At 38.7% G+C, this 12,388-nt stretch overlaps 1 protein-coding gene across 5 annotated transcripts in view; it reads right to left on the bottom strand.

The window, feature by feature from the left end:
- LOC117468878 (alpha-2-macroglobulin) overlaps positions 1 to 8,735 on the bottom strand; it is a 46,905-nt gene extending 38,170 nt beyond the window's left edge. For 4 of the 5 annotated variants that reach the window (XM_034113237.1, XM_034113239.1, XM_034113240.1 and 1 more), the window contains exons 1-3: positions 8,481 to 8,569; positions 3,812 to 3,992; positions 2,368 to 2,524 (exon numbers count right to left, since the gene is read on the bottom strand). In XM_034113237.1, coding sequence (XP_033969128.1) covers positions 2,368 to 2,524; positions 3,812 to 3,992; positions 8,481 to 8,569 — 427 coding nt within the window. Of the gene's footprint in view, positions 1 to 2,367; positions 2,525 to 3,811; positions 3,993 to 8,480 lie in introns of all 5 variants that reach the window. The other variant, XM_034113236.1, reaches the window with a different exon arrangement.
- Between the last annotated feature and the right edge of the window lie 3,653 nt (positions 8,736 to 12,388).

The raw sequence follows: 12,388 nt of genomic DNA, 5'->3' as shown, positions 1-12,388 counted from the left end.
CTTTTACTTTTCAGATTTTGACCAATGTACTTGACTAAAATGAATGTATTGATTTTACTAAGACTAAGTGCCTTACTCTTGACTAAAGCGTAATGAAGTAAACGTAAAAGTAATCCTAAAAATTGAGGACACTGCAATTTTGCAGATTACAGATTGATCAAATCACCACTGTGAATTGTTATGCCTTAGCTGGATCTCTTATGATCCTAAGTTTAAAATGCTTTTGACTAGTGATTGCCTTGAAGTAAATCTTTAAGCTGCAAGCTGGTTTTGATTTTATAATTTGATAAATGAGATTAACTAATGGTTAAATGATAAAAGATATTAGTTTAAAACAAATATTTTGCTATTGTGCATCTGTGTTCATTATTATGCTTTTGACAAAAGATGCTCCAAACACTGACGAGAGATGATTTTTCTATTATGATTGGCTGTCTCAATCATTGTGATTGAATGTTTCAATCTTATTACAGTATGTTGTTCTTAATGTGATTGTTATTAATGTAATTGATGTTGTGTAAGTCCACACTCAAATCTGAAGATTCCCATTGATTTAAGTATTGAACCAAAATATTATTAGACTAAGGTTTTAGATTATCAAAATTGATAAAAAGAGAGGAACTGTTGGGGAAATATTTTCCAAGGTCCATAACTTTGACCCAGTGTATCAGTTCATACTGTCCTGACTGAGCAGACGCACCTGTAACCTTGGCTGCTGTGCTCTCAGTGTTTTGTCTCCCTGTTCCTGCCTGTTGGCGTCAGCTGATAGAGGTGTTATGATTCTATGTTGTTATGCACAATGTTGATTATTCTCTCTGAACTAGCTAAATACATGGGTCTGGGGTAGAGTTCTTCAGAATTGACGTGGCAACTCTACCGTGAAGTCAGACCCTCTGGCTCGTGACTTGTGATGTGAATTCTCCGGCCAAAACTCGTAATAAACCATCAGTGTTTGACATCAAAGCTCCAGCTCACCCCGTGTCTCCCTCCTGAGTCGGTGACTCCCACTGCATTGCTACACAGAAGTTTTCCCCCACACTGATGACATCACTGAACTAGTCATTTTATTGAAGCTTCTCCAGAGCCATGGAGTGGGTAGGGTCTAATCATAGAGGATTTTATGGTAAAGATGACAAAGACCTTCTTACCACTGCCTTTTCGACGGATAACCAATCAGATGAAAGCTGAATTAAGCTAGTAGGGGAGGTCACCATAGAAACGTTTCTTTAGGTTTTTAAATACAACCCGATTGCGTGAAATGCCTTTTACTACCGAAGCACTTTTTGATTACATATGTACTGTACGGTGGCCAGCATGTGCCAACGCTCTTCAAAACCAGCAAAACACTTTTGGACATTTTCCGCTGCAGTTTTAAAATATAAAGACTCAAATTTGCCAAAACACATCCAAATGAGGAAACATCTTCACCAACTTCACAAAACATGCACATTGTTTACTGAAGGCGCAGCATAAACGAAACCCTGCAAAGACAAATGCTTCAAGTGGCTCAAAACCCAACGGAAACAGGGACACTAAAATGTATGCACTCTGGAGCGCATTCGGGAATAATTTTAGCCAACTGTAGCTGTTGTTGGAAACTTTCCTAAAATGTCCTTTTTATTGGATTATTTTAACAATGTGATCGCACGATTCCTTCCAATATTATTGCAAATCTGCTGTAAGCTATAGGGAACGTAGCCAACCTAGTCATTACAAATATATTGACGACAATTATGGAATAGACTAACGTCAACAAGCGCTCTTCTTCCAGCTGTGCATCACTTTTTAGCGTCCTCGTTTTCATTTGAGCATCTTGCAGCGTTTTTTTATTTGCAGCGTTTTCAGTTTGTAGGGTTTTGTTTATGCGGGTACTTTAGTCAGGTTGGTGAATTTTTCTTTTTTATTTGCATCGTTTTTTAAAGTGCAGCGTGTTTCTCCTAATTGTAGTGTTTTTGTCACATTAGGACACTTGTCTTCTCTTTCTATAGCAAATATACCAAGGTAATATTAATTTAGCAATAAAGTGGTGATTAAAAAAAGCACATTACACATTATATTAATGCACGTTAAAATGTTAGGTTGGGTTTTACTGCGTTTGATTGTTTTTTTTGTGATATTTTTTGCATTAAACCTGCACCAAGAACTCAACCACCATCTTTCTGTGTGTTGAATATAGTTATAATTCCTAAAGTTGTCAAGTAGTGGCTCAGCATTATGTAGTCCAAAATTGTGCAAGTGCAGCTGAATCGGTAAGCATTGCAGAGGGGAGAATGTGGGCTGTATGAACCGCACGACTGCAGCAGAGCAGTCATTTTACCACACAGCAGGAAACCCTAAAACTGAAGTACCACAACATGTGATACTAACCTGTCTGTCCAGGTTTGTAGATGGGTTTATCAGTCTGGATGATGTGGATGAAAGCAGGACGCTCAATCAGGATTTTGGTTTTCTTGCTCATCGAGACACCCTCACCCATAATATTGACATTAATGGATGCCACAGTTCTGTGACGCACTGTGGGGACCTGTAAAAGAAGAAAACATACATCTTTCAGAGAGGGTATGTGACATGGCCCATATTATGCTTTTTGGAGTGTTCTCTTTCCTGTAGTGTGTTGCATACGTTTTTGCATTAAATTAAAACGCCTCCTTTGGACTCCTTTATTTACTTCTGCGACAAAGTGACATCACTTTGTAACACGTGTGCTTCTATTTGCTAGCGCTAATCACAACGAAGCCAGCCAGTTTACCAATCAGAGCAAACTGGAAATGAGCATAATCTGGCCCCTTTAAAGCTGAGGACATGTTACTTGATGTTCAGGTTCATATTTGTATTTTGTGCCTCTACTGTGACATGTTTACATGCTTTAATGTTAAAAAGGGTCTTTATTTTTCCCCATAGTGCCTGTGCTGCAGCACCTCTTTTCACCCTCTGTCTGAAACCAGAGCCCAGTCTGCTCTGATTGGTTAACTGGCCGACTCTGTTGTGATTGTTCAACCTTTTAGAGATGACGAAAATGTCCCTCCCCTTAGCTTATCATGTACGTTGTGTTGGAGCGCTGGGTGGGGGCAAACTCCCTCTGGAGGGAACTTTGTGATTTTACCCTTTGCAGACCAAAACAGACCTATACCGCGACATGGTTAATCATGAAATGTCGTCATATGTTTTTACTTGCTAATGGAACTGCGATTATATAACAGGGACTACTTCCAAAATGTGTATGAGCATTTTCTTGTATGCATGTGTGTGTCGTGAGACTGAGGGTAAGGGTTGTTTTCCAGAAGAATGCAGGTGCCTTTGGTAAAGAGCAGCCTTTGGTTAGTTGCAGAAAGACAAATGCCAGACTATGCCTGAAGCAGGGTCGAACACTGGGAAACGAAGTGAAACTAAGTGCTATTGTCACAGAGCTGATTGGGGTCGGCGGGTCATTTCCATCAATATGGAGCAAGGCCCATAAGTTGCATAACAGTGAGCAGCGTTGTGACAGAACCCAGAGCAGTAATTTATAGAGAACTGTTGGTGTTGAAAGCCTCAGTCATGGAGCCAGCTGGCTGATTAGGTACATCATAATTCCAGTTTTTGTGCCATTAGTTTAATGGGGGGCGAGAGGAACGTGCCTTGAAAGCTCATGAATGCATCTAACCACTAACAACAACTTCCCTCCCCTCCCGATCTTCCATACTCTACTTCGGCACTAAACATGCAGAAGCAAATGACTAAGAGCAGTTATAAATTGTATTTGTTTTGACTGAAATTTGAGACGACACTTTGCAAATTGCCAAAATGTGGGTGTACACATGCTGAGTCAGACCTGGAAGTTTAAGCAGCGATAGAAGTCCTTGTCAACAGCCTGCTCGAGTATGGTGGTTTTGTCGGGGCCCATCTCGAGGGTGATGGTCAAATTGACGGGCTTCGTTGGGCCGTGGATGTGAGCACACAGGGTCTCCTGTTTCCCTCCTCTCACCTGGGAGCTCACAGTCACTGCAAAGATACTGCAGCCAGAAAGAGGACATTACATTAGTTTAAAAAAAGGACATGGTGTGCTTCACATCAGAACAGAAAGCAGGGTTTTTAGTACTCATTCTTATGCGTTTGGTTATTGCAAAAATGCTCCTATATCAACTATTGGAGTCATGGATCTTTTCTAGTACCCATTAGCCGCGTTCACACCGCAGTACTTTTCCCACTTTAGTTCCGATATAGTTCCGAAATGTCGCGTTCACACCAATAAGAGCCGGAACTAAAATGAGTTAATCAGAACCTTTTTACCCCCTTTTCCGTCCCTGCTAGAGAGCAGGTACTTTTGTGGGAGAAAAAGGTTCCTATGTCTGATTGGCTGGGCGGAATGCAAACCACACCCCGTAAAACTCCCAAAAAGTTTTGTGAAGCCGCCATTTTATTATCCTTGCATTAGCATTAACATTAGCCCAGCACACAAACGCAGAGAGACTAACTTATGGCAACACAAAAGAAAACATGGGAGCGGTGGAGATGAGGAGGTGTCGGCGTTCTGGCGATTTACTCGGAAGGCTTCAGTAGAAGCTGCTGGGAGTCCCAGCAGCTTCTACTGAAGCCAGTCCCCAACTCCGGGGACTTCCGGCTGGGGACTTCGGGTAGAAGTATACGCCGTGAAGTTGTTTGCGGCCTGCCAGTAAACCCAAAGCAGAAGAAGTGACATCAGCGGCTTCATTTGCCTAATCCTCCCCCAGGGACTTATTCTGGTGTGAACGCGATCTGTACTTAGTTCATGAGAACTAAAGAGTTCTCATGAACCAAGTTCTCATGAACCTTTGTGGGAAAAGTACTGCGGTGTGAATGCGCCTATTGAGGCTGAGCAGAAGGAATTAATTAGCCGTTATTGACATCACCTGTTACATAAATTAAAGCCATGAGGTGGAGCTGAACACTTAAAAACCCTATGCTGTGTATTCATTATCGTACATCTGTGATTAAACGTGCCATTTTAGCTGTTTAAGTGCGTTCTAGGGCTGTCCCGAATACCATTTTTCAGGCTCCGGATATTCGGTAGTAATCAGCAGCGAATATTCGGTTATTCTATTATTATATGTGCAATATATATATATGCCGTTAAAACTGTGCTATATATACCTGGCTGCTAAATCCTAAAACCATACACCCCAGCACGTGCACTCCGCTCTGCATCAGCCAAACGGCTCGCTGCACCCGCACTGCGAGGGGGACCCAAGTTCCCATCAGCAAAAGCATGTCGGTTTGCTATTCTGGCTCCAAAATGGTGGAATGAGCTCCCCATTGACATCAGGACAGCAGAAAGCTTACACATCTTCCGGCGCAGACTAAAAACTCATCTCTTTCGACTCCACTTCGAGCAATACAATTACTAACAAAGCACTTATATACTAACAAAGGACTGGCTTATCTAAAGCTAGTTAAGTAGCACTTGAAATGTTTTGGCTCTATGAAACCTGATGTACTTGTATGATTCTGTTTTCTTCAAGTGTGTATCTTCTTGGTCGAATGCACTTATTGTAAGTCGCTTTGGATAAAAGCGTCAGCTAAATGCAATGTAATGTAAGAATTGTTACAGGATGTGTATTTTGAAAATTATGTAACTTTTTTATTTTTATTATATTTTTTATTATATCATAACTTAGTACTTTTTAATGCATGTACTGTAACATAAAGCTGTCTGTGGCTCTTTTTTCTGCTGTAACTACGTAAATGTCCCCTCTGTGCGACTAATAAAGGTATTCTGATTCTGATAAGTGGTACGTGTCAGCAGCTGACATCGATCAAAGAGCGAGTTTGGGTTTTATTTTTGTAATATTAGTTGCAAAATGTTTTTATTTTATATATTTTTCTTTTGTCATTTTATGCATTATATACCCGCTAGCTAGCTTACTAAATTGATAGCCTCGTTGACTTCTACATTCTGACAGTAGCATTAATATTGCAGTTGTCCAGGAGTCTTTTTTCTCCCAACTACTACTGCCATGCATTTTGTGCGCTAATTTAGCCAGAAAGATGGAGCCAGAAGCTTTGTATACTGGCAGACTTAACTTATGGCATTTTGTACTTTATAAGGATGTTTACCTTTAGAACTACCCTGCAATAAAAACGACAGTTGTTTTGCTCTTAGGACTTATTCCTACTAGCTTTCCATAAAGTCCATATCGAACTGGAAAAATGCCATCCAAGTATGCTGCTTCTGCAGTTCAGAATCTGTTGCAAAATCCTCTGAACCTTCAGGACCTGGTCTATTTGGACGCATTTAAAAGTGATTCTAAAATAATAACATGCTTTGAATGTATTTTGATTTCTTGTTGGCCTTTAAATTGCTCTTTGATTTTATGCTAAATTCTTATATTGTCTTTTAGGTTGCAACCTTGTCATTTGTGCTGCTAACTGTACTGGAGAGGAGTCTTTTGAAATTGATTTTTAAATCTCATTAAGTCTTTAATATATTTTATATAATAAAATCAGTTCAGTTTTTTCCTCAAAAATGTTTCCTAGGTAAAAATGCGAAAAAGACCAGTGTTTTAAAGTATGTCAGTGGATTTAGCAGTATATAGTAAAACTTGTTTACACTACACAGATACAATACAACATAATCAGTGGCACTTTAAGTACATTTTGATTAGAATCTGTACTGGACCTTTAGTTGTAATTCTGGAATTGAGTTCCTCTTTCACCACTGAAAAATACTTAAGCAAAATTGGTGTTTGAAATGTGGTGTTATTGTAAATTGCATGAAATGACACGCCCAAACAAAACTCTTGCTGAATATGCTGTGTTTGAGGCTGGTTGGCATACAGGGGCCTGCACTGCCGCCAATGAGAAATAAAGGACACATTTAATTGAGTTTTGGGTGGTGCTGCTGAGAATATTGATGTCATCTCAGCCTGAGCAAAAGTTGCATGATGAGGAAAAGTCATTTGACTCTGATACTAAACTATGAAAGGCATGCGAGTCAAGATGAGCACAGAGCAGATAACACAGACGGCTGCGAAACAAAGGTCAGAACTCGATCAATATGCAGAGTGTGTCTGTGGAAATAAGAGCTAGTAGGCCTATCTTGATTTAGGAAAAAAACAAGACATGTTTGGCTTTAAGGCTAAAACAGCATAAAGTGTTTCCTTTAAACTGATGGTCATCACTTGATTTAGTAGATTAACCAAATACTTTATCATTGTTCAGTAACTTAGCAGATATGGCCAGCCAGAGGTGGAAAAAGTACTCCGATCTTGTAAGTAAAAGTACCAGAGTGTCGGATTACTCTGTTACAAGTAACAGTCCTGCAAACAAAATGTTACTCAAGTAAGAGTATTGGCCTTAAAATATACTTAAAGTACCAAAAGTACAAGTACTCATTATGAAAATTGGCCCATTTTAGAATAATATAATGTTTTGATGAGTATTGCTGCATTAAAGTGTTATCAAAGCTGGTAAAGGTTGAACACATTTTAATTACTTTGTACTAGGGCTGCACGATATATCGTGTCGTGACGATAATCGCGATATGCGCATGCGCGATATTCACATCGCAGGACGTGCGATTTTTATTTTTTATTTATTTATGTATTTATTTATTTTTAGGACTTGCGATATTAAGTAGGCAAATTAACTCAAACACGTCATGTTACAATTATTTTGCTGCTTGCTACAAAAGGAAAACTTGCGCGGCTCTCATGTCAGGGGTACTTGAGTGAGTGACATGCAGGCTCTGTTAACCGAGCTAGCTCAGCTTGTTGCTCTGATAACTTAAGATCCAGACGTCCGTGACTAAAATCCTTCATCCGGTTAAGTATAGTTAAAAAAATACCAATTGTATAGCATTAAAGTTCAAGAAAGGATGGTTTGCAGGATTTTTTTTTTTCTTTTCTTCAATTCCTGTATGTTTTCATATCGCAATATATATCGCAGTGGGGGGGGAAATCGCAATGTCAGTTTTTTCCAATATCGTGCTACTTTGTACCTGCAGGGTAGATTGTGAATTTATCATTAATCTAAATATGCAGAGTACCCTAAGATAAATAGCCTACATGTAGTGGAGTAGAAATACAGTACACGATTTCCTTCTGAATTGTAGTGGAGTAAGTACAAAGTAGCATTAAATGAATATGCTCAAGTACATTAACTCAAAATTGGTACAGTAATTGAATTTAGTTACATTACCACCACTTGTTGGCAGCTTAAAATTCAAATGGTGGTTATTGCTAGGAGATGGGGGGGTACTCTCTGAGACATACACACACACAAACACACACCACTATAGATTGCATAACAGTATCCTGAGGCCAACTACAATACTTGTTGCCTCTCCATGACACGATACTGGATTTTAAGTCCTTTAGTGATGCCAAACATTCACCACATTGAATTGAACTTTTAGCCAACTTCATCTCAACCGTCAAACACTGCGTGACGGGACGCACGTAGCAAACTTTTGCAAACAATAACACGAGTTCCGACAGTTTTGGGGAAAAAAACATTGTACTCACGTTCCATCGAGAGTGGCCGATGTCGCAGTTTGCACGAGCGCTGATGCGATGACGACCGCGAGCATTAGCAGCACAGGTGGCGGTGCCATGTCTGCACACCGGAGACAGAGCTTTGCAGCGGGGCAAGTTGAGCAGAGTGCACCGGAGGAGCACGAACTTCCAGACCAACTGACTGCAGGCCGTATGCAGAGAGAGCGGACAGTGATGTGCAGGGCAAGTTGCTCAAACGAAGGGGGGGTGGAGGCGGTGGTTGGCTTTAATAACTCCAAACCAACGCCACCCCCCCCTCTGGAGTCACTCCCCCCCAAATCCGTTGGAGCTCAGCAGCCTCCTCCCTATTCCCTGAAGAGTTCCACTTCCCAAAAGTTGAATCACACAGTCCAGTACTCCCCTCTTCCAAATAATTTCAAAAAATCAACAACAGTTTCAGTAAGAAGGTGAAAAACAGTGGAAGGTGGGAATAAAGGAGCCATTGTCTGATACAGGCATGATGACCATGCACTTTTAAAACTGTTGAGCAACAACTTGCCTGACTACAACAGGCTGTTTGAGTATTGAAGACAACATATAGATAGCACTTTTTACTGTTGTGGGGGCCCTGAGGAGCCCCTCTGCCATGGCTGGTTTACAATAAGATAGATAATACTTTATTGTCAGATCAAGTCTGAAATTGTTCTTGCATCGCAGGAACAATTTACCATAACATTGCAATCATTTTGTGTATATAACATTAGAAAGACTGATTCTTATTATTACATTATAAGCTTATTGTGCTCATTTTATGTGGCTGTGACTTTGGAATAAATAGACGTCTTTAGCCTGCAATACAGAGTAGCAAGGTCAGGTGTAGACACTGGAAGAATGCAAAGAGTTATTCATAAACAGGACATCACTCCGGCCTTGAGCTTTGGGTGAGCTCCGCTCCCACACATAGCTAGGAAGCAGCCTTATGAAGATTCCACTTTTTCTGTAGAAACGTTAGAGAAAACAAATTACCTATGATGGTGCCAGAGTAGGGAGGGACTTCCACAGGCCGGCCGAATGCTGATTGGAAGGTCGTGTTGCCAAGAGACTCTATCTGAGTCTGCGCACCTACCAAAGAGAACCAAGTCTAAACGTTAAAAAGCTAAAGCTAGTACCAAGCCAAATATAGTATCTCAATCTAGGTTATTGATTTCACCATTGTAGTATATTACCACATGAGAACTTATTATGGAGAAATAACTGTTGTTTGTAGTCCAAAATGTAGAGTTTAATTATAAAAAAATAAAATAAAAACAGCAAATTTAATTTAAAAAAAGCAATATAATTGGGAAAAAATGTGATCTCATTATCTTATATTAAAAATAAGATGTTATTTATTAGATAAATATCTGCCATAGTGATAATTCCTAAATTCAACTACAAACCATTGATGAAATTACTTCTGTTTTTAAATCCTTGATAAAGGAAGGAGTAATTGTTACATGTCCAGACACCCAAGGTTCCACATACTGTTAAAGAGGTTAACATTGTTCGTTAAGTGGACCAGAATTGAAGATAAATTAATATAATGAATTGTGAAATACATGGCAGAGCTTCATAGATCCTATGATGTCATGTTTTGACTCAAGAAAATAATTATATGCACAAGTTTCTGAAATAGATCTATTAGACATTTAGGTGTTAATAAACTGCAGTAGTCGTACAATAAGGAAGTGAAATTTGTGGCTAACAAATTTCAGGAAATGTGGGAAACAGCTGTCCCAATGAAAAGTTAGAGATATCTTGAAAATGATAGTTGTAATCGTGAATTAATAAATGATGCTCCATATATAAGAGAAATATCAAAGTCTCTGCAGAGCATGACACATGGCCAAAAAGACTGAGACCAAATTACCTTTGACCCTGACTGACAGTGTTACTTGAGAAAAGCACTGTCAAATGACTGACTCTGGGGTGTACCTGACCAAACTTGACAACCAGACAGTGTGAGTGTGAAGTATGTCTGCATGTGATCAGTGTAACTGCATGATTTAAAACAATAACTAACCAAGCATGTTTTTGGACTAACACATTATTTTGGAGCTCCAAGGGAAACGAGAGGTTTCCTAAAAATTCCACAAAATTGGAAAATCGCACATGTGACCCGTTTCTAATCAACTTGATGCTATTTTACTCCCACAGGAGGTGGCGGTTTGCAAAATGTGAAGCTCAAACTAAAATCTGAAGATTCTGTTTCTTTTAGGACTGAAAGATGGAGAGAAACACTTATTTTCACTGGAGTGTTTACAGTGGGAAAATAATGGATGTACATTTGTAAATAATGATTGGTGTGTTCTTATAATCACTGATTACCTGAAGGTTTTCTTCCCATACAGGATTTTGTTACACATGAGTTCATGTGTAAAAAGGGGGAGTGTGTGTGTATATAATGTATTATATCAACATGGCTGTAAAATTCACAATCTACATTTTTCATTTAGGGATTGAAAGAAACCTGCCGCCCCAACTCGGATGTTCAATCTGACCATTGATTGACAGTTTTAGAATGAACCTGCTCCATGTCCATAAGATACTGTTTGATGAATGTTGACATGTTTCTAAATATTGATTGAATTATAACAGGTAAAGCAGATGAAGAATCAGTGGCCAAGGGGCTTCTGTGAGAGATGTGATTCTAGAATGGGAATACCAAAGAAGCGGACCTGTGATGATGAAACAATTTTGTAATGTGGATCATTTTAACAGATATTAGAGTAAGTGGGGTTTGAAATATAGAAAGAACATATTACAGTTAAGTTAAGTTAAGCTAAAACATAGTGATGTAATGAGACATAATTTAATTTAGACAACATCCTGTCTCTAGCCTGGTAAATAATTAGAAGTAAAAGCCATAGACTTTATTTTTTAGGTCATTATGGGGATAGAAATGAATTCAACTAGTTTCACAAGGGCAATTTAAATTCATAATAGAAAGACATTTGATGACAGTATGATGGAATTCTGTATTCATTTTTTCAGCTTGATAATATCTAAGCACTGACAGGTAGAAGCAGTATTGCCAGGTGCAATCCATGCACTTTGACAGTATCATGATTTTAGTTGTTATTGAATCCATAACATTAGTGTGTTTCTTTACCAGAAACATGAGTAGTTCATTATTATATTTAGATTTTAAATAGGATTTCAAGGATTTGATTTAAGAATAACACAGATGCTCATCAGAAATTCAGAGCTATTGAAATATGTGATTTAGTTCACCTAAAGAAGTTGGAGTTTTATTTTGTTTGGATTGGCACAGTCCAAGTATTAAGATTCTGAAGCTGCACTGGACAAATAGGAGGTCTACAATTAATTTAGAAAAGATTAACATTAGAAATAATAAGCACACCATTTATAATTTACAGAGATAAGAAAAGACATACATGTAGTTTAAACAGAAAATTAAGATGAAGAGAATGTGAGATTTAAAGAGAAAAGTGTAAATGAAAGAGCATGTGTTTGACATGTGAAAGTATGAAATGGTACTAGAACCTTATGAACAATCAAAGAGCTGTAACTCAATCTTAAATTAACCATACTTGCAGAACAACCCAGACTGCAGAACTAAATGGTCCCAGGAGGGAGTTTTTAGCTAAAGACAGCATTAGATTGCCTCCTGATGAGTTTACAGATAGAAACCAAATATCTATAATATATAATATATATAGCAGGTTTTGAATGAATTGTCCCACAATCAACAAGAATGTGGATGGGGTGAACTATATCTAGTATAACCAGCAGAGATTCATAAATTACACCAGAGACGCAGTAAAAAGAAAAATAGACGTAGATTAGATTCACACCTTAAAAGGTGTGAAAGGAGGGATTTGTGGAGGCTATTTTTATATAACATCTGAAGCCCCTTGATAGAAATGTGTGATTTT

Source organism: Trematomus bernacchii, unplaced genomic scaffold (genome assembly GCF_902827165.1).
Source record: "Trematomus bernacchii unplaced genomic scaffold, fTreBer1.1, whole genome shotgun sequence".
NCBI lineage: Eukaryota > Metazoa > Chordata > Actinopteri > Perciformes > Nototheniidae > Trematomus > Trematomus bernacchii.
Note: the sequence above shows the minus strand (reverse complement) of the source record. Positions and strands in the feature narration are given on the sequence as shown.